General features: G+C 43.1%; 1 protein-coding gene across 1 annotated transcript; it reads right to left on the bottom strand.

Annotated features, from left to right (window-relative positions):
* Window positions 1–227: 227 nt before the first annotated feature.
* Window positions 228–24816, bottom strand: BBS2 (Bardet-Biedl syndrome 2). Its single transcript, XM_053399456.1, has 17 exons — window positions 24629–24816; window positions 20566–20793; window positions 19413–19538; window positions 18076–18138; window positions 17174–17251; window positions 15681–15785; window positions 14695–14781; window positions 13875–14010; window positions 12902–13041; window positions 10972–11119; window positions 9251–9422; window positions 7726–7855; window positions 5620–5751; window positions 4539–4676; window positions 3652–3764; window positions 2694–2842; window positions 228–748 (listed from the first exon to the last, which is right to left on the bottom strand). Exons 1-17 carry the CDS (start codon window positions 24743–24745, stop codon window positions 606–608), a joined length of 2205 nt encoding a protein of 734 aa, XP_053255431.1. The 5' UTR covers window positions 24746–24816; the 3' UTR covers window positions 228–605.

Below are 24816 nucleotides of genomic sequence, written 5' to 3'. Positions count from 1 at the left end.
ACAAGAGGGTCACAATAAAAAGCTGTAGTGTTGGGATTTCATTATATAACCGACCTTGAGACTGAATGGGGGCTTAAAGGTAATTTTAAAAAGGGAAGTACCAGTATATTTTATTTTATACGTGAAAATCAAATATACTTCCTTTTCTGCTATTTACAAGGGTGGATTAGGGCTCAAGTATCACAAGAATATCAAATAATGATATTTAGTCATCACAAATTTCTCAAGAGCACAGAGAAGAGGGAGCTTGAGGTCTGTCTGTTTTATTGAAGATTATCGATCTTAAGTGCTGCAACATACTATTGCTTTCATCAATAAAAATACTATACATGGCTATATAAGATTCATAAATAACCAACATTCCCTTTTCAGACTTTGGTCCTCTCTGACAGTGTAGAACAGTCAGTTGTTTCTCTGTTCTCTTCCCACTACTATAGACTTCAGCTCCTGGCTAACAGTTTCATAGTAATATTTCTATACAGGAGCACTATATGTGCATCCTATTCTGCTGGACTTCCTTTACCCAAGCAGGCTCCAGGGTGTGTGGTACGTCAGCTGCTACACCACTTTGCCCATCTCACTGAGCTGACTGCCTTTTAAAACGTTCATCCCACCGCAGTCTCTGTCAGTCTTTTCTTTAATAAAGAGGAAGTGACTCCCACACGCATTATCTTGATGAGTGCATTAACGTCGTTGTGCTTAATAGCCTCACGGCATGCAGCAATCACCTGTGTCTTGGGCCTACCAACTGCAGGATGGAAAGAAAAATAATAATTAAGACTGTTCTAAGCACTTGGTAGTACATAATGAACTGTGCAACCTTCAACAAGAATAATGTGAGTAGGTTGAATGTGCATAATAATTTTTGATGCAGCAGTCACCATTTCCTCAAAGCTCTGTTCTGCAGTATGGCCTAGTAACAGTCAAAGTCCTTTGATCTTGTTACAAAAGGGATGAAGACATATAAAGGGAAACAATCATCACACTGCCATTTTGCCCTAAGTCCTGATAAAATCAGGTATTTTCTTTAGCACCTGAAAAACTCAATTCTTTCTCAAATTGCAAAGTGACTGCAACAAGTTCAAGAATCCCGTTAACCAGCTTCTGCAATACCACTGAAATGTGTTCAAGAACAGAGACCATCCACTGACATTTTCCCATAAAGAACAGGGACAGCTTATTTAGAAATACCTGCTCTCATCCATTTTGCTACTTCATGATTTTTCTATAAATTCTAACTGCCCTCTTTGACCAATTCTATCTGGGAAGAATGCTGAACCGGCACTTGTGTGCAAGTATCTCTCCCCCCCCCCCGGAGGAATCCAGGATGCTAGGAAAGGGCCACTGGTAATGCAGAAGAGGCCAAGGATTAGGGGGTTTACATCATGCAACAGAAAACCAAAGCCCTGCCTAAAGGCAAGGGAAAAGACCCTCAAGACTCCATACAAAATAAATGGAGTAAAGGAGCATTTCAGTGTCATAGCATTTGCAACTCTGACAAATGTATCGCAGGACTAGACTAATATACTGTGCCAATAACAATTTTTTGTACCAGCTATATTCTATGCCCCTCCCACACATACACAATGGTTTAACCCTTGCAGAAAGCATACCCCATTCAGCTGCTGGGGAGGAGGGGATAGCCCAACATTTGCCTCATAGTGCTATGTATAGCAATGCCAATCATTCTGCCAAGAGGGAAGATATAGAAGACACTGCGATCAGTAGCATGGTATGGGGAGCAAAATCAGATCTTCCCCTAACCTTTGCAACAGAAGGAGCAGATTGCCCTCTGCCTTTCAACTGTCTTAGAGTGGCTACTGCAGCTGCTTTAAGAAAGATGAACCACAGGTACAGGCAATGTCCAGAAGAAACCAGATCCTTCTCTTTGCAAGTGCTTTGTTTCTAGTACAGCACTGTTCTTTCAGAGAAACAACTTCACACTTCCCAAAATGTTACCCTCACTGCAAAGCAGAAGCTCTGCAAAAAAAATATTCAGCAAATTTCCCTGCTCTTACCGCATGACAAACTAACACAGATTTAATTGCCAGTAGAAAGGAAATGCCAGTATGCCCTTCCCTCAAGCAGCTTGGTGAGTAAGTGCTCTACCTTTTTCCTTCCTACATCCTTTCAAGATACAGTGGTACCTCCGGTTACAAACTTAATTCGTTCCGGAGGTCCGTTCTTAACCCAAAACCATTCTTAACATGAGGCGTGCTTTCACTAATGGGGCCTCCCGCCAGCACGCAACTTCCGCTCACATTCCAGGGCAAAGTTCACAACCGGGAGCATCTACTTCCAGGTTAGCGGAGCTCATTACCCGAAGCGTTCGTAAGGAAGACTGTACGTAACCCGAGGTTCCACTGTATTTCAAACTGCCATCCCATACTCTAATCCTCCTTTTTCACATTCCTTTTGCATAATTTGGGAACACCTCTGTGTTGGAAGAAGTCTGAAGTCTGTTTGAACTACAAATAAATACATCTCTGGAAAAGAAGGCATGTAGTGGGGCAAGATAGTGGACCTTTGGCTATTTTCCCAACTGAGTATCCACTTCCAAAACCTGTGGCTTGCCAAGCTGAGATAAAAAGTAGCCATTGCCTGAAAACACCCTCATTTTTTCATCTTTCCAGCAAGCAGGACATGAGCACAAGGAAAATGCTGGTTCACCCCACCCCTTCTCAAGCACATACCGCGCAAGCGTCCTGCTCTTTGGATAGCCTGGTTTACTGCCTTGAGGTTATTTAGAAGTTCTGCGTGATTGCTGCAGCGAATATTGTACTGGGACTGCAAATCCCTGTTGAGATAATATAGGTCTTTGTATCGCTTCTTCATATTTTTCCTGTGGGAATAAACACAAAGAGTGTAACTTACAGGCCTTGGAAATCAATCACTGCCCAGAACCAATCCCATTCAGTTGTTACAGGGAATGTGACTAAGATGACAAATATATGATGAAAGAATAAAAAAATGGGCTCCCAAATGCATGTTTGGGTTAAAAGTGGGTCCTGGCTCTGAGATGTGTGTGTTACAGTAACCATTTATTCACACTGGCCAGGATGCTCTCCAAGAACAGCTTCTGCTGACCTAGGAATTTCAGTACCAAAAACCTCAGCAGATTTCAAGACTCCTCAATCTTCCCACCCACTTGATCTGTATCCACCTTCAGTCTTCCTGGAGGTAATAGGTTAGAGCTACATCATCACCCTACCCCTGGCATACATAACGGGTCTGCTAAGGAGCAGAACAAGCAAACTTGAGCCAAGGCCGCATGAAGAGGAAATTGTCGTGTTTTCTGAAGAAGCTAAACAAGCAAGTGGGACAGCCAATAGCACTGGAAAATGCTTGGTACTCAAAGCACTCTTGTTTCTTACATTTATTATGATTGTTGTTTTAAATTTTGCACACTGCTTTAGTAAATTTTGTGAATTAGATAAGAGAATTGTTTGCATAGTATTATTATTAACAAACAATAATGTGATTTATTACCTGCCGTTCACCAGAAAATCCCAGGGTGGCTCGCAACAATACAGTATTTAAAACAGTTTAAACAAGTTACAGTCACAAAAATAGGCTGTGCACCCTGGAGCCAGAAAAACAATAGCTAGTCAGAAATATTTATGGAGGGGAAATGACACAAAGCCAACTTGCATGTCTCCCATGAGGCGTGAATCTTCTGCTCGAACCAACATGCTGCGAATGAGATTGAAGTGCTCCGCCATGTCAGCTGTGAGCTTCTGAGAGAATGTGTGAGAATTATCCACCTACAAAGGAGCATCAGTCACATGTTAGGGCAACTAAGGTACACATCAGGTAGACTCACAAGATTCAAACAATTTTTTTCTATGGAACCCCTGCTAAATCAAGGGTAAAAATACCCTGCGAAAACACCCGGAAATAAACTCTGTTTCAGCAGGGAATTGCAATGCAAATCCCTTCCTGATTCTGGAAGAGGTTTGCATGGGATCTGCTGATGAGCAGGAGTGAAATTTTGTTCTGTTTGCTTGCATGCTGCTATTCACTGCTGGCAACAGGGACACACAGCAAGTGCAGGATTTAAACCAACCCTAGCACCCACTAGTTGGCATCATGAGTGATGTCAGCTGATGGGCAAGTGGGAATGAGTTGGGGAAAATGGCCTCATGAGCTGACAGGCCAGAGGTTCCTCAACCATGTTAGAAACTTGTTCTCTTGTTAAAAGCAGGTCTCAAATTAGACAGAAACTCTCCAAACAGAAGGCATGGATCTGAATAGCCTGGCTACTGTGAGAGAAGCATTCGATTCCAAAACATTGGGGGAAACTAGAGCACGGTGCTGTTTCACCTACTATCTAGATAGACCAGTTCCCCATTTCAGATCGCCCAGTTTTAGGCAAAAGGATAAACAACATATTCTGCATGCAATTCCTCAAAAACATCCCTTGCACAAGGCCTACTGAAACCAAGGATGTGCTTAGCTCCTATCCATTCCAACTTGTGTAAGTTTATTTCCAGGGTATTGTATCCCTCAGCAGCATTTGAAAACTCTTTCTCACTTACGACAACTAGGGCCTTTCGCATCTCTTCAAAATATGCTGGGAAATCTGCTTCAACCTGCAAGTCTTCAATTGCCCAAAAGGCAGCCATTGACTGAATAATGTCACCAGCCAAGTCAATGTTGTCGGTGTTAATGGAGATCTAACAGGCCAGAAAAAGAACAAGAGACATGTCGGATTTGAACCACTCTCCAGTGCTTCAAAGGATAGTATGCAAATAAATAATTCCGCAAGCACAAGGGTTACTGATAGTACAATAGGACTTCTGCCACTACATCCTGCTGCAGGCCCTATACTGTCCCAAAATCAGCTCTGGAGATTTGGGGGGGGGCAGAAGAGGGGGAGAACATTCTGCTGCACAAGGAAAAATTCTCACACCAACAGAGCCTTGATGCCATGCTGAATGAACCCAAACACTTCACAACACTAGGGATAAGTGGATTCTCTTGATCCTGAGACTGAATCATTGCTGAGAGCTGATGTAGCCCTAAGCATTCAATTGGGTGGGAGAGTATTGACAGACCCATGTAACAGCAGCAGAGTTTAAAGGGGAGGAGGGAGAAAGGCAGTGGTTAAACAGCCTTTCATTAAGAGGACCCCACAAAAAGCACCATCCTTGTTTGGGACAAACCTCTTTGTCCACTTCAACCCTTATGTCTAGTTGTCCACTGTGAGGCTTCCAACACATTACTTAAGAATCAACACCAAATAGATGAAGAGGCAGCAGAAAAACACTGCCTGGCCCATTTGAGCAGATCTCCCCATCACTTTCTCTGTCACCAACTCCGGTGCTCACCTGAGAATCTTGCCACATAGTTCCAATAATGCAGTATGGCAGAAAATCTTTTGGGGGAGGGCAGAATTTCCCTTCCTCTGCAAGTAAGTCCACCAAAGTAATTAACCAAAAATGTTTTTTACTAGCCTACTAGTCATTTGTGGTACACAAAAGAAAAAAGAAAAGAGCTATATTTGCTTTAACTAACATTTCCCTGCTTGGGCACCTTAGGTGAGATTTTGCATTGCCCTAAGACCAAGCCAGTGCCTATTAACAAGACTAATTGCAACACCACAAAGCAAAATGTTACCTCCCCACTGGGCTTCATTTTGATGCACAGCTGCCCCGCGTCACGCAGGGAGGTAAAACAGACTTCAAAGGACTCATTGTGGATCGCCATGTCCTCTGGTAACAGGAAATTTTGTTTCAGCCACATGATGACCTTGGAAACATAAATTCACAACATGAGTAATCTACAAAGGCTTCAAAGCTCTTTTGATGTGGTACGTATACACCACGCCTGGCACAAGGAGCCAGAATGTGCAGCTTTCCATGTCCTGCAAACTGTGAATGCCAGCCTAAGGCAGAACATGCAGCTGCATTCATTCTAAATAGAGAGCATATGAGGAATCTCAAGCGTTTTACCTACCAGGGCATCATTAAGGATTCAGGCTGTATTGCCCCTACCAACACCATCAATGCCTGGCCTTTTCTCAGATTATGCTATGCTCTGGATACAGTGGGATGGAGCCTTAGCTCCTAGTGAGGGCTCCTAGTGAGTGGGTAGGGCTATTGGAAAAGGGAGAGGAGCAAGAGGAACAATAGCTCCTTTTATGTTGATGAGAGGAGCATCAGTGGCAGATGTGGCACCAGGATCAATGGATCCAGGACCAACTCCTTGCACTCTCACCACTGGCTGTCAAGTGCCACACTCAGACTAGATATTTTATGTTTATCTAATAACCTGCTCTGAGTCTTGCAGGTCAATGACAGGAATGAAAATTTTGCAGTTTAGGCAGCATTGCTGCAATGATCACCTGCTCCTCCAGACTGCCTTGTACCTCTGGGGTGATGCTAGGAATGAGCTTATGATACCAGGTTTCAGCTCTCAGCCTGACCTACCTAAACTGCTTTGTATTCCTGCTCCCAAAAGCTGCACCTGGTCACCCTGATACATCTCCAACCAGGTTTGTGGTACAAGGTGTGCATCTGACCTACACCAGTGTCCTGGGCACTCCCCTCTCTCTCTTTTGAATTATCCTCAATGGGCAAGAGTGCTGCTATCTGCTGCCACCCCTTTTTGCCTCTTTTATAAAACAGGCTATGCCGTTTCCTCAAGCAGGAAGAAGCAGAAGAGTTTGGATTTGATATCCCGCTTTATCACTACCCTAAGGAGTCTCAAAGCGGCTAACAATCTCCTTTTCCCTTCCTCCCCCACAACAAACACTCTGTGAGGTGAGTGAGGCTGAGAGACTTCAGAGAAGTGTGACTAGCCCATGGTCACCCAGCAGCTGCAGGTGGAGGAGCGAGGAATCGAACCCGGTTCACCAGGTTACGAGTCCACCGCTCTTAACCACTACACCACACTGGCTCATAAACTGGAGGCAGATAAACGGTAGAGCAGGAATGCCCTTGCCCAGAATGAAATCTTCCATTTGGTCCAGAGACAGGGACTTCCCCATTCTCCCAATTGTCTCTCTTCCCCCGCAGCAAAGTATTAGCACCTACCAATCAGGTCCTTTCCCAGTGCCACAAAACAGGAGGCAAAATTAACAGGAAGACATTTAAAGAACCAGAGAAAAGGTTAAATTCATAACATTTGTATATCGCACTGAGTGAACAGATATGAACATATGAAGCTGCCTAACACCACTGGCCTACTGTCTACTTGGGCACGGTACTGTATCTGCTACCCAAGAACTAAATGTAGCTTGAGATGCCAGTAACACAATATTCACACCATGCATATAAAGCACTATGATACCACTTCAAACCAAAGAATTCTGAAGCTGTAAGGGTGCTGAGAATTGTTAAGACAACCCTTTTTCCTCTCAGAGCTAAAATTCTCAGAGTTCAACTGGGAATTGTAACTCTGTGATGAGAACAGGGATCTAAATAAGAGCTTTATTCTAAAAAAAAAAAATCCCAGTTAATCTCTGCCTTGGATTGGAACTGATTTTATGTATATGCTACTGTTGTTTCAAAGTGTTCTAATATTTATAATTGTTTTTTAAACTGATGTTATATATGCAACTGTTTTAACTTTCCACATATGAAACTATTTATATATATATGTTACTGTAAATCCCTTTGGGGTGCCTGATGGGAAGTGATTCATAAAAGAAGTAAAATAATTAATAAATACACATTTAAAGTATTAACTACATCGGGGTTGAGAAAGGAATTGAAGACTTACTGTTTGCACCCTCTCACTGATTGTGAATCGTACAAAGCTTAAAGGACCAGGAGCAGAGTCTGGACTACTCAGAATATACATTGAGAAGCGAGGGAGTTGCCTTGACAGCTCAAAGACATGGAATTGCATGCTGGAAAGACACACAACAGAACAATCAAGAGGACTCAGCTGGTATCACATGGTTTCTGGCATAAAAATGCACCTAAATAATTCATGATCCCTGCTACAGAATTCTCCAAAGCCCCAGTTCCTGCACTGGCTAGCATCACAAAAAGTTGATCTGGAAATGAAAACAATGATGAGCTCCAGCTTATTTTTCTTTTATTCTAAGTTACATGCTAGTATCCACTTTCATGTTAGTATCCACAACAGTTTGCCCAATCATGCACTCTACAACAGAAGTATACAGAACTACTTAACAAAGTTGACCAGGTAGAATACAGAGTAATGATTTAATAGAAACTATTGCAGAGTCTCTAATATGTATCAAAGTCCTGGAAACCTGAGCTTTTGTTTTTTTAAAAAAGAGCAAGTTTCTAGACCTCAGGGATACACAGATATATTTTAAGGGGTGATGGGAGTATGTGTTCAAGATTCTGAGGCAAGCAGGGGTTCTCACTGGTCAAAGAGAGAATTCTGTTTTGCTCTTTACAACTCATTATCCCTTCCTTCTCCCCATGTGCCCACAAACCGATTCCAACTTCTATAATCCTTACTGCTTCCTAATGTGTGATTATGTCCATTTCCTTCCTGTACTGTCAGGATTGTATATACCTGGCACTAAAAACCCAAGCCACACCCAGGCAATGCAAAGCAGCAGCAGAACAGAGTGCTTTATACCTCACAGATCTGACTTTTCTGTATCAAAGAAAGTAGGATTAGAGCCAATTTGCTTCTGTGTTAAAGATGCTGATAAGTCAGTATCTCATATGAGACTGCTATGGCAGAACATCCAAATGAGGGGGGAGGGGCTGTTGCACTTTACTGATGCACACATTATTTCCAAAACTTTCATTTGGATTTGTACCAAATTTAGAATATTTTGGAAAAGACAAGACAAACGAAGGGGCAAGGGAGAGATAGACACAAGGATGTTCAGGACAGAAGCCTTCTCAGACTACTGTAAGCCATGACCAAAGCTTCCTTTGAATCCTAATTGTCAAGCAAATAGATTCCACAAGATCATGAGCATGACTTTGCAGCAGGGGGAAAGGTTGCTTTGACTTCTTTAACACCAAAAGAATGAAAAGATCCAATATACATAATCCAGTTCTGTACTGATTAATTGTTCAAAACCTTCCCCATTAAAATATGCATATAAATTGAAAATGCTGAAGCTGGTATTTGTGGGCTCAAAGGACTAAGCACCCACATGATTTAGACTGTACTGTTCCCCAAGCAGAGAGCATGAGTGAAGATGCACCCCATCAAAGTGATAGTGAACAGGCAGCTCAAGCAAATGTGTCAAACACACACACAGCTAGATAAAGCCTCTTTTGTATCTACCTGCCAGCATCACCCTTACCTATTCTTGTAGCCGACAAAGGCCTTGATGTTCAGCTCCACTGGAACATCTTTGGGAGGGGTGAGGGGAATTTTAATGCGGCTCGAGAGGTTCTGAAGACTAGGGTGGATCACATGACTCTCACCTTCAAATATTCCTTCAGCAAAGATCAGCACCGCTCGGATGATTGTGTCTTAAAAGGGAGAAAAGACCTGACCAATTAGTGGCTTTTCTTTGGCATGGCTTTGAAAATTAAGCAAGGGGGAGGGGGGTACTATAATGTAGATTTAATGGTGCACCATATTGTGCCAAACTCTGCTGCATAGTTAAAGACAATGAAAGCAACACAGTAACTGACAACTATGAAGGAATCCTATAAAAGTACAATAGGAGCCACTGTTATTGGAATCCTTCATAATTACCAATTATTTTCTCTTCTTTCTCCAATACCTTCCAATCTTTGGGCTTGCAATAAATATACTAGCGCTTAGGTGATGAGGGTGTGTATGACCCAGATATTATTAACCTTCATAAAACAGACACCATATGAACACACTCCCCTTCAGGGTGCAATTCACAGCATCTAAGATTCACTGAAACTCTCCAGTGAGTATCAGAAAGACAGCAATAGCTATTTATTTAGAGTGCTGAGTGATTTTAAACATCCCTCTCCCAAGGCCTGAAGAGCTTCTCTAGGACAGGGCAGAAACAATTAAAGGGAACCAAAAGAGAAGCAGGGTCACTTTCTGCTTTTTTAGAGTGCTGCTGTCCAAACATTTGCAGAGAAAAGAAAAAAGCAGGGCTATTCCAAGCCTTATGCCTCGTGCCATTTATGCCTTTTACCTTATGGCATATATGCCTTATATGCCTTGTGCCTTTTATGCCATATATGCCCCTTATGCCACCTAGTGCTAACCATATATCTTTGCAACGTGGGATGCCTCCCAAACAATCTTGCTTCTTGCCAAAGAGTAGTTCAGTGTAGTAAGGTTTCAGAACCCTGTATCTTCGAACACAAAAGGATGCTAAAAGCTTAAAATAGTGAGCATTCTTCAGACCAAGTAGCCCAAATATATGTACCGTATTTTTCGCCCTGTAGGACGCACTTTTTCCCCTCCAAAAATGAAGGGGAAATGTGTGTGCGTCCTATGGGGTGAATGCAGGCTTTCGCTGAAGCCTGGAGAGCGAGAGGGGTCGGTGCGCACCGACCCCTCTCACTCTCCAGGCTTCAGGAAGCTCGCCGCAAGCCGTGGGAGAGCTGCGCGACTTCGCACAGCTCTCCCACGGCTTGCGGAGAGATGCCTGCACCCAGAAGCCTGGGGCACGCTGAGCTCAGCGCCCCCCAGGCTTCGGGCTTCGCGCAGCTCTCCCACGGCTTGCGGAGAGCAGCCTGTTCTGGGGACTGGGGTCGGGGGAAGCTCGGGCTTCCCTCGCCCCAGCCCCACGCCTGGGGGGGAAATAATTTTTTTTCTTTATTTCCCCCCCAAAAAACTAGGTGCGCCCTATGGGCCGGTGCGCCCTATAGGGCGAAAAATACGATATATTCCATGTATGGATAGCTGAGAAAGCTTAAAGGCTGAAAAGCTGCTCTTCCATGTATCATGGAGGCCTCCTGCATGCCAATCTGAGAAATGATCCAAACAGAAGGAAATATGCACCTCAGGACTGGAAAGAGCTGAAACAAGAGCTAGAAAGCATAGGTTAACCTATGGAAATAAGCTTTTGGACTAAGCCTTTCTCACCATTGGACGTGGAAATACATAATTCAACGTGAGCAGATTCACTATCTGAGCCCAGATTGACCGAGAGTGCTGTTTGGAGTTGAGTGTTTGCAGGAATCACACCCCTTTGTCCATCCATCTCATTCACTTGGGTGTTCAGTTCCACTTGCTGTAAAACATGATTCCAAATTCAACCATTTCAAAAGCTGGATTATTTGCGAGTGTAATTTCAGAAGTGATTAAACAAAACACATCCAAAACTGGATTATGTGTCCTGGAAAGGCATTGAATTGCAACAGCTTTCATTAGTATTCACAGAATATTTTAGCTTTGCTTCTATTTCTTTTACTGAGGCATATAGCTCTAACATCAGGGTTGGATGGTTATTAAAGCTGCCTTCTGGAGTTCCCCAAAGGAAATGTGAACCCAGGAAATGTAAACCCAGTCAATACTACCAAAAGTTGCTGCTTCTGATCTGTTGTTCTGCATCAACAACCCTTGTTTAGATGGCCAGAAATTCCACATTTCTTTTTGGTGTTGGAATACTGGTCAATTGACCACCTGTTTATCTGACTGCAGACAAATACAGTCATACCATGAATACACTTCGGGTTAGGCAAATTCGGGCTGCACTCCGCAGCGACCCAGAAGTAACGGAGCACATTACTTCCGGGTTTCGCGGCGCACGCATGTGCAGACCATCAAAATGACATCACGCGCATGCGCAGAAGCGCCAAAACGTGACCCGTGCACGCGCAGATGCACGGACACAGGTTACGTTCGCTTCGGGATGCGAATGGGGCTCCGGAACGGATCCCGTTCGCATCCCGAGGTACCACTGTACTCCATGAAGTCACAAATACCCTTGTGAAAGCAGCTGCCTGTTTCCTGGTGCATCATGAGGTGCATCATGTGGTCACTGGACAGCAACAGCAAGAATGCCCAGACCCAACCAGTAAGTGATATCCTCTCTCTCTTCTCCACACACCCCCAACTCTCCATTAGGAGAAAGCACTCCTGTTCTGCAACTGTCAGCAGAGAGCTTCTTCTGTCATCTCCTCTCCCCATTAAGCCATAAAAACCAACTTCTTCTTCTGACCTGACTATAACTGAAGTATCTCTGAATAGAGACAAGACCACAGAAAAGTTCAGGAGGAAGAATGAAGCAAAAGGACACGAGAGCCATTACAAGGACACAGGTCACCCAGTGTGTGTGGAAGGTAGGACTACTATCATAGTGTTCACTGCATTTGAGGTGGAGAGGAAGGCCTCCATGTGACCTGTAATAATGCTCTGTAATGTTTATGGGAGCCGCTGAGCACTGTCATTTTCTAGAATATGGCAGGTTTTGTTTATGTAATCATCAAATTCTGTTGTTGTTTTTTTGTTTTGTTTTTTACTTTCTAAGAAAATAGTGCTAACATTCTATTTTTGACAACAACCCTGTTCACATCTAGTGGTAAGCCACAGTCAAAAACAAACAATAGGTTACCCAGAACATGTACTGCTCAAATTGTGCCCACCCTGCTCCACTTTGTGGGGAGACAACAAAGGACAGCACTAGTTTAACGTTATGTGCAAATGAGGGTTTGTAGTTTGTTTCTGTCCAAACATATGACCATGTTTTACTCTGCATTGAAATGCTAAGTCAAGTTTAAACTGCTTATTAACCTCAGTTTAGCACTGGACTTGTGAGGTCTTAATTCACCTCCCTGATCAGCTAAATTTAATCAGTTGTTCTAGATGTTTTATCACTCATTCTCCAGTCCCTCTCTACAAAATGGGAAGAACGTCTAAATAAAGTAAGAGGCAGGGTCGTCTCTACTGTTGGAATACAGTAGATGATTAGTCGGTTCTCTTTTAAGTTGTACCCAACTGCTTGTGCTAGGGATAGTCAGGTTTTACTCTGAACTGCGATCAGAATCAGACCCTCCCACTCACTCAGTAATACCTTTGTGTTTTCTTCATAATTTCTTAACTCAAGCAGGAGATTTTGTTTCTTTTGACTAAGCTCTCTAATCAGGTCCTGGTCCACACTGGTGTCCATCAGTTTCCCCTTCATCTCTTGGCTAGCTGGCAGGTAGCCTCGCACTGCACAAAAGCAAAGCAAAAATATTTGCCGGGCTCCCTAGAGGGGCTCTTGACAGAGAAAAGTTGTCACTACACAAGAACAACTCATTAGAAAAAAAGGAAAACTAAAACAACTCCTTCTGAAGTACAGAATTCATGGAAGTCAATGTATCAGTCCAAAGAACACCATCATAAAGCAAGCCCCTGTTCCAAAAAGGTAGCAGGCTGCAGACTTCATTTCCAACCCATTAAGTTCCTGCCCACTGCCACAATCACTCTGCAGTATGACAAGACCTGGTCCAAGGCCTCCCTCCCACACATGCAGAAAGTGAGAGACTCCAGTTAAAGAGCAGAATCAAAGTAAATAACATACAACTGCGTGGTATCCCCAAGTATCTTATGTATAATGTTTGCCTGCATAAACACAACCAGACTGTCAGCTAAATTTAGGTGTCACATGAACCAATGGAGAAAGTTAATGGTGAGTTAATCTGTCCCATTGATTTCAATGGGAGCTAAGTGCAAGTGCATCCAACTTGTGGGGTTTTTTTTTTCTCTCTACATGCTAAAGCATACAACTTGCAGCTGTGCACCAATGTTCCACACAGAAAACACAGGGATGAGTGCTTGCATGAAACAGCTGCATGCTGCAAGATCCAGTGTAAATTCTATCCAATTTCATCCCTAGTCCTCTGTACTCCCTAAGACTTAGAAAACTGGTTTTGGCAGGCTAGACAACATATCTGGTTGCTCTGGGAGCAACAAAACATTTCTAATTTAATACAAACAGTCACACAGTTCAACTCATATTAGACAAAAGGCCTTAAACCTGCAAAGGAGATTGATGCTCTTACCTTCACCATCAACCGAACAGCAGATTAACTCTGTATTGCCATCCTTTCGATAATCACCCTGCACAATTCCTGCAATTGAGGAAGCAAAATTATCCTTGAAGATGACCTCTCCAGTTCTGTCACTACGTGCATCAACCTGTAACACAAAGCATTCCCCAAGTCAGGATTAAAAGAAAATGAGGGGGTGAATTAACCATGTTAATTCTATCCAGAAGTAAGTCCTACCGGGTATAAATGAGACTCTAAGGCTTAGGACTGGAGCCTAAAATATCTGGAGCCTTAATATCAAGGCTGCATGACTACCACAAAACATTGCCTGTAATAAAGAGCCTGAGAACCCCAAGTTTTAATGTATTTTTAAAAACCTCTAATTCACATTGTTATAGAGGAAAGGCTTTTTTAAAATGGGAAATTTCTGTTCAAAACTACATGTTTTACAGGGTTTCTAGGTGTACAGGGTTTCTAGGTATACAAAACTTCAATCAGTTCACATCAAAATCATTCCTGAGGGTCATTTGCCCTTCTGCATATGTACTTCAACAACTTTCCTCTTCATAATCTTTAACAAAAAATAGTCACTTTTTTTTGTAGGGGGGAAGCAGCCAAAAGAAAAAAATCCATTTAAAAAGTCTATGAAGATTTGCCTACTACATATTCTAACTGCAGGAGATGATTTATCTAGCTACAAAATTCCAAACAATGCCAGCAGTATCTTGTAGTGGTCTCTGGATAAGGCCTGGTGACATCTAGCTGGAAGGAAGTATCACACTCGTAAAAGGGAGGGAGAATTGCATAAATGACAACTGTTGCATAAGCTCACCTTCCCGCTGGACCAGCCAGTGATCAGCTCACACACCCCGTCAGAGTTGATATCATATGCATGTATACTCATTGCCTGATTTTTAGACTGGAGGGAGGGGAAAATAAAACTATTAAGTCAAGCAAGTTCCTGGAACTAACTTTAAGCTTTTCACACATCTAATGGTGGGGAGCTGCTAATGTAGCATAGCAGCCAAGGCCAAGAGAAATCCTAGGTTCAAATTTCGCCAACTACCACAAGCTCACTGGGTAGCTCCAGACAAGCAGCACACATGCGCTCTCCTCCCCACCAACCAGACAGAGTGCTACTATCCTGCCCCACAGAGTTGACGCATGGATGACTGAGGTAACATATATAAAGTGCCTTGAACATTCAGAAAGGACTATACAAATGCACTGATAAATTATATAGCACTTCTCAAGTGTTCAAGTGCTCCATATGCATCATTTCATTTATCCCTGCTGCAACCCTGTGGGGTAAGTCAGAACTGCTGTGGTTACACTAACAGATATGCAAAGCTAAACTATTAATGTGTACAGTCATACCTCGGGTTGAAGTAGCTTCGGGTTGAGCGTTTTTGGGTTGCGCTCCACAGCGACCCGGAAGTAACAGAACGTGTTACTTCCGGGTTTCGCCGCTCGCGTGTAGATGCTCAAAATGACGTCACACGCATGTGCAGAAGCGGCAAATCGCGACCCACGCAGACATGGGTTGCGTTCGCTTCAGGATGCGAACAGGGCTCCGGAACGGATCCTGTTCGCATCCAGAGGTAGCACTGTATAAGCTAGATGGTTTCTTTAGTTACTTCACAAGATTTATATACCACTTGATTGTAATAAAAGTGTTATAATCCAACATAACATTTTCATGATGAACTTGACAAGCAGGCCTCAATAGCATTCATTCATTGCAACTGGATGCCCCCAAATGCCCCCCCTCCCATTTCTGACTTTACCCCTTCTTGTTTTCAGTGTGATCATACTAACTTTAATTCTCCAGTAGCGGGCTGTCCGATTATAAATGCCAACTGTTCCATTAGAAAGGGCATAGCCAAAATGACTGCTGCACATCGGGGTTAGCGCAGTAACAGTCTGGGAAAGGAAGGGAACAGTTTAGCAACACCTGCTAAGGCAAAACAGAAAATAGTTGGAAAAGCCAAACCACTTCTATCAAGCAGATACCCTTCAGCTAAATTTGTAGGATATTGGCGCTATTCACATTCATTAACTATGCTGTTTCAACAAGCCTATCACAGCAAGATTCAGTTTGCAAATGCCAACAGTACATTCAAAATGCATTCTGCTAAGGCTAATTCTGCCAGGGGTGGGCAACCTTTTCTTTTCCTGTCAAGAGCCACAGGCCCTCAGAGGTAGGAAAATATAGTGAGTCCACTGGGTCCCTAGGTCCACCTAGCTCAGCGTTGTCTACACTGACTGATAGAAGCTCTGCAGGATTTCAGGCAGGGGACATTCCCATCACTACCTGGAGATGCCAGGAATCAAACCTGGGACCTTCTATTTGGAAAGCAGTTGCTCTATCACAGATCCACAGCTTCTCCCCATGTAATCTGTTGGAGGTCATATGCCAACTGTATGCAGGGCCCAAGCCAAAAGTGGACAGGGACATTCCATTCCTCACCTGCTCCCCCCTCCTCCTCCCTTTCTCTCAATCTTCCCTCCATCTTTCTCCCTGCCTAGTTGGCTGCTGGGGAAGAGACAGACTGCTCTTGCCATAAGTCTGATGGCTTGCAGCTCTTGAAACTAGACTACCCGTTTTGTATTCTGCTGAGTTTGTTCTTTTTTTCAACCCCTATTTTAAATTGACCGAAAGCAGTTGTATTAGAATCATCTGAGTCAGACTCCAAGGTGAGGGCCAACCCACTTGGGCTTGAAAGAAAAGACATATTGAATAAGGATCAGCTGCCAGTGGTTCCTGGTCAAATCCCGCCCCTCACTCCATCCTGATTACCAACTGAGATGCAATGATTTGCCTGGGGGTAGGGGTGTGAGAAGAACTGAGCCATGAATCTTCCTCCAAAAAGGACAAGATTGCACCAAGCCACTTTGTAGTACAATGTCTTCCTAGGATGAAAGCTACATATCTAAACTCTCAAAGTAATACCTGCTCAGATCAGGCAAGTTTCCCACTTTGTTACCAGCCTTGGGAGAGGGAACCAATCAAAGTAATGATGGGAATTTCCACCCCAAATCCCTTATTACTTTCCTCCAATAAGACCTCAGGCAAAGCAACTACCTGAAGGAGGTAGCATCAAAGGAGCCTGTTGAGGCAGGAATGATTACCATGGAAGTAATAAATAAAATAAGAATCTTAAAACACTTCTCATCTGTTTGAAGAAACTGTTCTAGAGTCAAAAATTGTGTGGCCATCTTGCAATACCACATCCACATATTTCTCTTATTTTCCTATTCATATTAAATCCTTTGGCACATTTTTTTCCCAATTTACTATTTCCCTTTACCTCAGTCTCTGACATTTCTGCCACAATCTCATCTTCTTTAAAAACCCTAATGTCAAAATCCTCAGATCCAACGAGCAGCTAAACAAAAAAAAAAGAACAACAAACATTTAATACATGGTATCACCTTCCCACAAGAACCAGTCTCCCTGGCAAACCAACCCAGTCTTAGAAACCCAAGTCCAGAAATCTGAGCCCACTTTCTCTGCAACTTTAAGAGCCTGTGTGTGCTACCTCATTTTACTCACATTTTTACTCTATTTTACTCAAAAGGACTGTCTACTCACATGGCTAATGTAATATGTGAGCTGGGATCTTCTAGATCATAGCTTCAGCAACTTCTTAAAACATTTAGGCTCTGAAATATATCCCTGATCTTGGCTGCAGCAACTGCTGGAAGTGGTCAGCTCAACATGAGGTTCATTACATCCATGAATGAAAATGCAGTGCAAAGTAACTCATAACCAGACTTAAGGTATTTAGGGAACCAATTTCTGGACAGAATTCTTCACTGACCCTGAACCTTAAGTATTACAACCAATTATTAAAATACATGTCAGATCAGGAATGTCAGTTCTAACTACCAAACTGCACAGCACAGGAATAAGTATAACTTAGTGCATGAAAAATGTGGCTTTAGATTACAAGGATACACTCCCTTTGCCTAGGGAGAGATCAGTGGGGTGCTCTGCCCTCACATGCATGGCTCTTCCAGCAAGTCTGCTTGCATTCCTGCCCTGGGAAGGGGATAGGCTGGGAAAGTTGTTGAGACACACAGTTCAAAACATTACCACTAGGGGCGCCTCAGCAGGTCACATAAAGCAAGGGCCATAGATGCAAAATCTGCTTCTTCAAGAAAAGATATAAGCAAGTTCCTGCAACACACACAAAACAAAACCACTAACCTCTTTCTTTCCATCACCATCAAAGTCACACAGTGCCAGTGAGCGGACATTGTCACCAGTGACCTATAATCAAAAAAATTAAAATGCCAGTGTCTCTACTTATTTAGCCTCACACTAATTCTTGTATTAACAACATTTTAAATGCTGCTAGCTAGTATCTTGGACTGAGTAAGGGTTGAACATCCAGCAACAGTGTCTCTGCCCAATACAAGTACAGTGGTACCTCGGGTTACAGATGCCTCAGGTTACAGATGCTTCAGGTTACAGACTCTGCTAACCCAGAAATAGTACCTCGGGTTAAGAACTTTGTTTCAGGATGAGAACAGAAATTGCACAGCAGCGGCACGGCAGCAGTGGGAGGCCCCATTAGCTAAAGTGGTGCTTCAGGTTAAGAACAGTTTCAGGTTAAGAACAGACCTCCAGAACTAATTCAGTTCTTAACCCGAGGTACCATTGTATAGGCAAAGTCTTCTTCCCCAAAAGGGGTATAGGCAGAGCTTCCCCTTATTATACACAGCTACACACTCCAAGATACAGACAAAAGAGGTATTTAATCTCCACAAACCCCGTTCCCCCCCCCTCTCTCTCTCACACACACACACAGATTAACAGCCACAGAGACTATGTGCAGGTTCCCCTCTTCAACATTTCAGCCAGCTAATTTTCATGAGCACTAAGATGCATGGTGAAGTTTCCAGTAGTCTCCAGTAGCTATTCTTGGGAGGGGGTGAGAGAGTATAAAGAGCCGACTGCCAATGTCTCTACTTCATGGGTAGGCAAACTAAGGTCCAGGGGACGGATCTGGCCCAATCGCCTTCTAAATCCAGCCCGCAGATGGTCCAGGAATCAGCGTGTTTTTACATGAGTAGAATGTGTGCTTTTATTTAAAATGCATCTCTGGGTTATTCGTGGGGCATAGGAATTAATTAATTCATTTATTTTTTTCAGAATATAGTCCGCCCCCGCCCCCCGCAGGTCTGAGGGACAGTGTACCAGTCCCCTGCTGAAAAAGTTTGCTGACTCCTGCTCTACTTGGCCAGGTGAAAGTAGCTAAGATGCATAATAAGGGAGAGTGGGCCACTTGGGGGGAGAGGCTGGTGAAAAGCCCCAATGGGCTGGAAAAGAAGCCGCTAATGGAAAGGAGCTGCCATCTCCGTGCACAGGTTCTCTTACTGACTGGGCTGAGATGGGCTAAGGCCACTCCCCCTCAGAGAGGCCTTCAGTTCCGCCAGAGGCAGTTTTAGGGTAGTGTGACTGGTTTGGCCACACTGGATGCTGTGTTGCATTAAGTGAAATTTAAATATTGTCCAATACCGAAAACATAAAACTGCCCTCACCGTCCAGAAAAGGTCTTTTCCTTCATGATTAAAGCCTTGCAAGGAACAGTTCCCACCAATAATAGCAAGAGGTGAAGAAATATCTCCTAAGGTTCCAAGCACTATCGTGTTTGCTCCATCAGGTACCTTCAAAGAAAAAAATATAGAAATATAGTAACTCTGCCCCCTCTGCAAACAATGCACAGAGAAGCATATTATGTAAACGAGAATGTTCAGAACCAGGCAATTTCAGGTTTCAAAAGAAAACAGTAAAATCTATGTTATATTAAATGATACATGGTAAAAAGGGAATCTTTAGGTACCGCAGCCTTAAGAGTGACTGTGAGTGACCATGTCATGCCCATGTTCTTGGGCTTAAACTCTCTGACTCCAGAGCGACAGCACAGCAATCCCAATTAAACTGTGTTTCAGAGGATTCCTAGGATCCCTTTGAAGTTTTTAGAGGGTTCCTAAGACAGACAATCAGTAATAGTGGACATTCTTCCCTGAAAACCTTATGCCCATAGCGACTAATATTATTTTTCAATGTACAACTACAGGGAGTGTACTGGATGTGTTGGGTGTGCGCTCAGTTCACACAGAGCAGCAGTGAGGCCCAAAGGGCCAGACTAGTGTTTTCTTTGAATGTATGCCTTAGATCAATGGTAGGGGAACATTTCTGGGGACCACGTACTAGTGGTGGGCAGAGCAAAAGGCAAGAAGCAGGCAGAAGAGGTACAACTCTTACCTTTGTATTGTGGGAACATCCCAGCCACACAAGAGGCTTCTACACACACCTTCCTCCATCCAGGCAAGCAAGAGGCATTGTAAAGGTTCAATAACACATTCCAGCCAAAAATACTTAAAGGCACAGCTCAGGACTAGTTAAGAGTGTGACCTTGAGAGAGTCTTAAGGGCTGGAGGGTCACAACTGGCCCCTGGGACTGAAATTCCTTACTCCTGCCTTAAACAATGTCTCCACAGTCTGTGCAACAAGTTGGAGTTTCTCAGCATACAAGTCAATGTGCAAAGTGTAGCCCAAAGACTGATTAAGTTTGAAAAACACTGGTCCAGTCCCACTGCATTCTATGAATAAATTCAAGTATTCAAACTTCTTAAACACTGAGGGCGGGAGGGCAGGGGGGGAAAGGACAAACAAGAGGAATTAACTTACCCCTGCATAAAACAAGTCAGCATTGTTGTGCACATCATATGCCAACAAACTGGTCCGTGTGCCAATGAGAAGGGAATCGCAGCCAAGGTCGGGGTTCAGTTGTCCTGCAGTTAAACAGCTGACTGCCTCATTAATGTTCAGAAGAGAAATATCAGCATCCTGGGCACTGGGCACTAAACGGTTTGCACCAATACGCTGGCCACGTGCATGAGGATTGTGAATAAAAACCTGGGGGTGGGGAGACAGAAATTTGAAAACAGTAAACAATGGTGTTGTTTTTTCATGATGCAAGAAGAGCCCCTCTGGTTTTTTTATATATATATATAAAATATTTATTAGGGTTTTACAAAAAACAGAAATTTACAGAATAAAAAATAAGAAAAAGAACAAGAAAAAGAAAGAAAAAGAAAAATACAAAAAATACAAAAATACATAGAAAGAAAATACAAAATACAAAAAACAAATAAGTAAAAAAAAGTTAAAAACAAATCCATTTTTTTAGGATCTTTAAGCTCGTTTGCTTGTTTCCTTGACCTCCTCACACCTCCCTTTTTTGTATTCCCATTCACATAGTCAGTTCAGCAAATCCTTACCCTCTTTCATTTATATTAACTCTATATCTTAACATATTATAACTATATATTTTCATCCATTATCAATCCATTTTTACATATTCTTATTAGCCTTTTTGCTAATACCACTTAATTTCAATCCAACATCATTTTAACATTCATTAATTGTACAATATTTCTGCAAATATTCTTTAAATTTCTTCCAATCTTCTTCCACCAACTCTTCTCCCTGGTCTCGGATTCTGCCAGTCATTTCCGCCAGTTCCATATAGTCCATCACCTTCATCTGCCACTCTTCCAGGGTGGGTAGATCTTGTGTCTTCCAATACTTTGCAATGAGTATTCTTGCTGCTGTTGTAGCATACATAAAGAAGGTTCTATCCTTCTTTGGCACCAATTGGCCGACTATGCCCAGGAGAAAGGCCTCTGGTTTCTTCAAGAAGGTATATTTAAATACCTTTTTCATTTCATTATAGATCATCTCCCAGAAAGCCTTAATCTTTGGGCACGTCCACCAAAGGTGAAAGAATGTACCTTCATTTTCTTTACATTTCCAACATTTATTATCGGGCAAATGATAGATTTTTGCAAGCTTGACTGGTGTCATGTACCACCTGTATACCATTTTCATAATATTCTCTCTTAGGGCATTACATGCCGTAAATTTCATACCTGTGGTCCACAACTGTTCCCAGTCAGCAAACATAATGTTATGTCCAACATCTTGTGCCCATTTAATCATAGCAGATTTCACCGTTTCATCCTGAGTATTCCATTTCAACAGCAAGTTATACATTCTTGAAAGTATCTTAGTTTTGGGATCTAACAGTTCTGTTTCCAATTTTGATTTTTCCACCTGGAAGCCATTTTTTTTGTCCAAATTATAAGCCTCCCTTATTTGATAATAGTGAAGCCAGTCTCGCACTTTGTCTTTTAATTTCTCAAAACTCTGCAATTTCAATTTGTCTCCTTCTTGCTCCAAAATTTCCCAATATTTCGGCCATTTGGCCTCCATATTGAGCTTTTTCTGAGCCTTTGCTTCCATTGGTGACAACCACCGTGGGGTTTTATTTTCAAGTAAGTCTTTATATCTTATCCAGACATTAAACAATGCTTTCCTGACAATATGGTTTTTAAATGCTTTATGTGCTTTAACCTTGTCGTACCACAAATATGCATGCCACCCAAAAACGTTATTAAAACCTTCTAGATCCAAAATGTCTGTGTTCTCAAGAAGCAGCCATTCTTTCAACCAGCAGAATGCTGCTGATTCATAATAAAGTTTAAGGTCTGGCAGGGCAAATCCACCTCTTTCCTTTGCATCAGTTAGTATTTTAAATTTTATTCTGGGTTTCTTGCCCTGCCAGACAAATCTAGAAATGTCTCTCTGCCACTTCTTGAAACAGTCCGTTTTGTCCAAAATTTGCAATGATTGAAACAAAAATAACATTCTTGGCAATACATTCATCTTTATAACAGCAATTCGACCCAACAAGGAAAGCTTCAAATTTGACCATATTTCTAAGTCCTTTTTCACTTCTAACCAACATTTCTCATAGTTGTCTTTAAATAAGTTTAAGTTCTTAGCAGTCATGTTAACCCCCAGGTATTTTACTTTCTTAACCAATGTTAAACCTGTCTCCTTCTGAAACCTCTCTTTCTCAATCGGTGTTAAATTTTTCTCAAGAACTTTAGTTTTTAACTTGTTCAACTTGAATCCTGCCACATGACCAAATTCTTGAATCAGTTCTAATACTCTTTTAGTACTAGATTCTGGCTCCAAGAAGAGCCCCTCTGGATCAGACCAAAGGCCTGTCTAGTCCAACATTCTGTTTTCCACAAATGCCAAGCAGATACACTGATGGGAAGCCCATGTGCACGGAAATGAGGCAATAGCCCTCTCCAGCTGTTATTCCCCAGCAAGTGGCATTCAGAGACATACCTGGAAACAGCTTACAGACATCATTAGTTAATGGCAAAAATAAGGCACTCTAAATGTGCTCAGAGGTACCCACACCTTGTAGAGTCACTTCATTGGGGACAGAAATAACCCCAATAGAAAGTTCCTTCTTCAAAACTGAACTCCCTTCCTAGCATCTCTGGGGCAGGGATAGGGAACACGTGGTCCTCCAGATGCTGTTAAGACTCCATCAGTCTCAAGCAGAGTGGTCAGTGGTTTGGGACGGAAGCTGTAGTTCAGCAATATCTGAAAGATCACAGCCTCTAGCATACATCTCTGTAAATGAATGTACATGAACACCAAGGCACAATAGTACATATCCTTAACACATTTGACAAATTACAGCTGCTAAGGTGCATTTTGAAGTGCTTGGCAATTATGCTTTGGGGATGCATCTTTAACCTAAACAACATAAGATCTCGTTGGTTTTAAACAGGGCCACACAGGTGGTTGCCAAGTAAATAAAAACAGCAGCACCAGGGAGACCTTGACAACGTGTAGCAGTTAAAAGAGATGGCATTCCTAAGTGATCTGTGGGATGATGTCAAGGCACTGTAGAGTAGTGGTTATACAGTGCTGGTCTAAGACTGGGGAGAAGCAGTTTCAATTCTCTCACTTGGCATGCTGATCACTGGCAAAGACTACTGTTAGTGATTTCACAGCACTTCCAGAACAGGGGCATAATAGCATACAACAGGTTGTTGAGAATTACAAATGGGATGCTGGCAACAGGTCTTTTTTCCTTACTGGATTTTGTTCAGAAAGGATAAACTCAAAATAATTTGAGGGTTGCGGGGGAGCGGGAATGACAAGGATGTTTTGGGAAGGAACATAATTCAGTGGTAAAGCATCTATCTGACGTGCATGCAAAAAAGCCCAGATTCAACCCCAGGCATCTATAGGTAGGGAAAAGGAACACTTCTGCCCGAAACCGAGAGTGACTGCCACTCAGCAGATACAAGACTGAGTTAGATGTACACAAAAGGTCTGACTCACATAAGACTGCGTCCCACGTTCCTTTGTGGACACTATAAAATAAATATAGAAAGGTATGCTTAAGGAGCACCGATCCCTTAATGAACACTTGCCTGGAAGCCCAGGGACTCTAAATTCCATGACCTTAAAGCTACCCCCACACTTGAAAAGGGATAAGCTAGCCCTGCTGCATTTGGGACTCTCTTGCTCATCCTGCTGCGTGAGGCTCATGACTTCTGCCTCTGGCCCAAGTCCTGCCCACGGCCACCTAACAGGGTTGTTGCAGGAGGAAAATGGAAGGGAGGAATTGCATTCTGCCTTGCATTCCTCGAAACTGCACACACAGGATACACATATATCAAGTACACGCTTTGCATTTTCTTCTGTGAAACAGCCGCGGGGCGGGGGGAGGTGGGCGTTTTTGCAGAATATGAGCCCACTTCACAGGCTTTCCAAAGGAAAAGGGCCATCCGAAACGGAGGAGCCTCGGCCGGGGGAAGTTAAGCCCCGCAGCCCGCACCACCCACCAGGCGGGGGGCGCCGGTCCTCGCGTTACCTTGCCGGCCTGCGTGGCCGCCGTCAGACACGGGTGGGTGCCGTCGTACTTGCCCACCGCCACCATGCGCGGCAGGATCTTGTGGTTCAGCTTGAGCGTGAAGACGGGCACCAGCATGGCCGCAGCGAAGGCAGGCCGAGCCGACCCAGACAAGAAGAGGGGCCGCCGCTGACAGGCCCGGTCGCGCT

This window comes from Podarcis raffonei, chromosome 8 (assembly GCF_027172205.1).
Source record: "Podarcis raffonei isolate rPodRaf1 chromosome 8, rPodRaf1.pri, whole genome shotgun sequence".
Classification (NCBI taxonomy): domain Eukaryota; kingdom Metazoa; phylum Chordata; class Lepidosauria; order Squamata; family Lacertidae; genus Podarcis; species Podarcis raffonei.
Note: the sequence above shows the minus strand (reverse complement) of the source record. Positions and strands in the feature narration are given on the sequence as shown.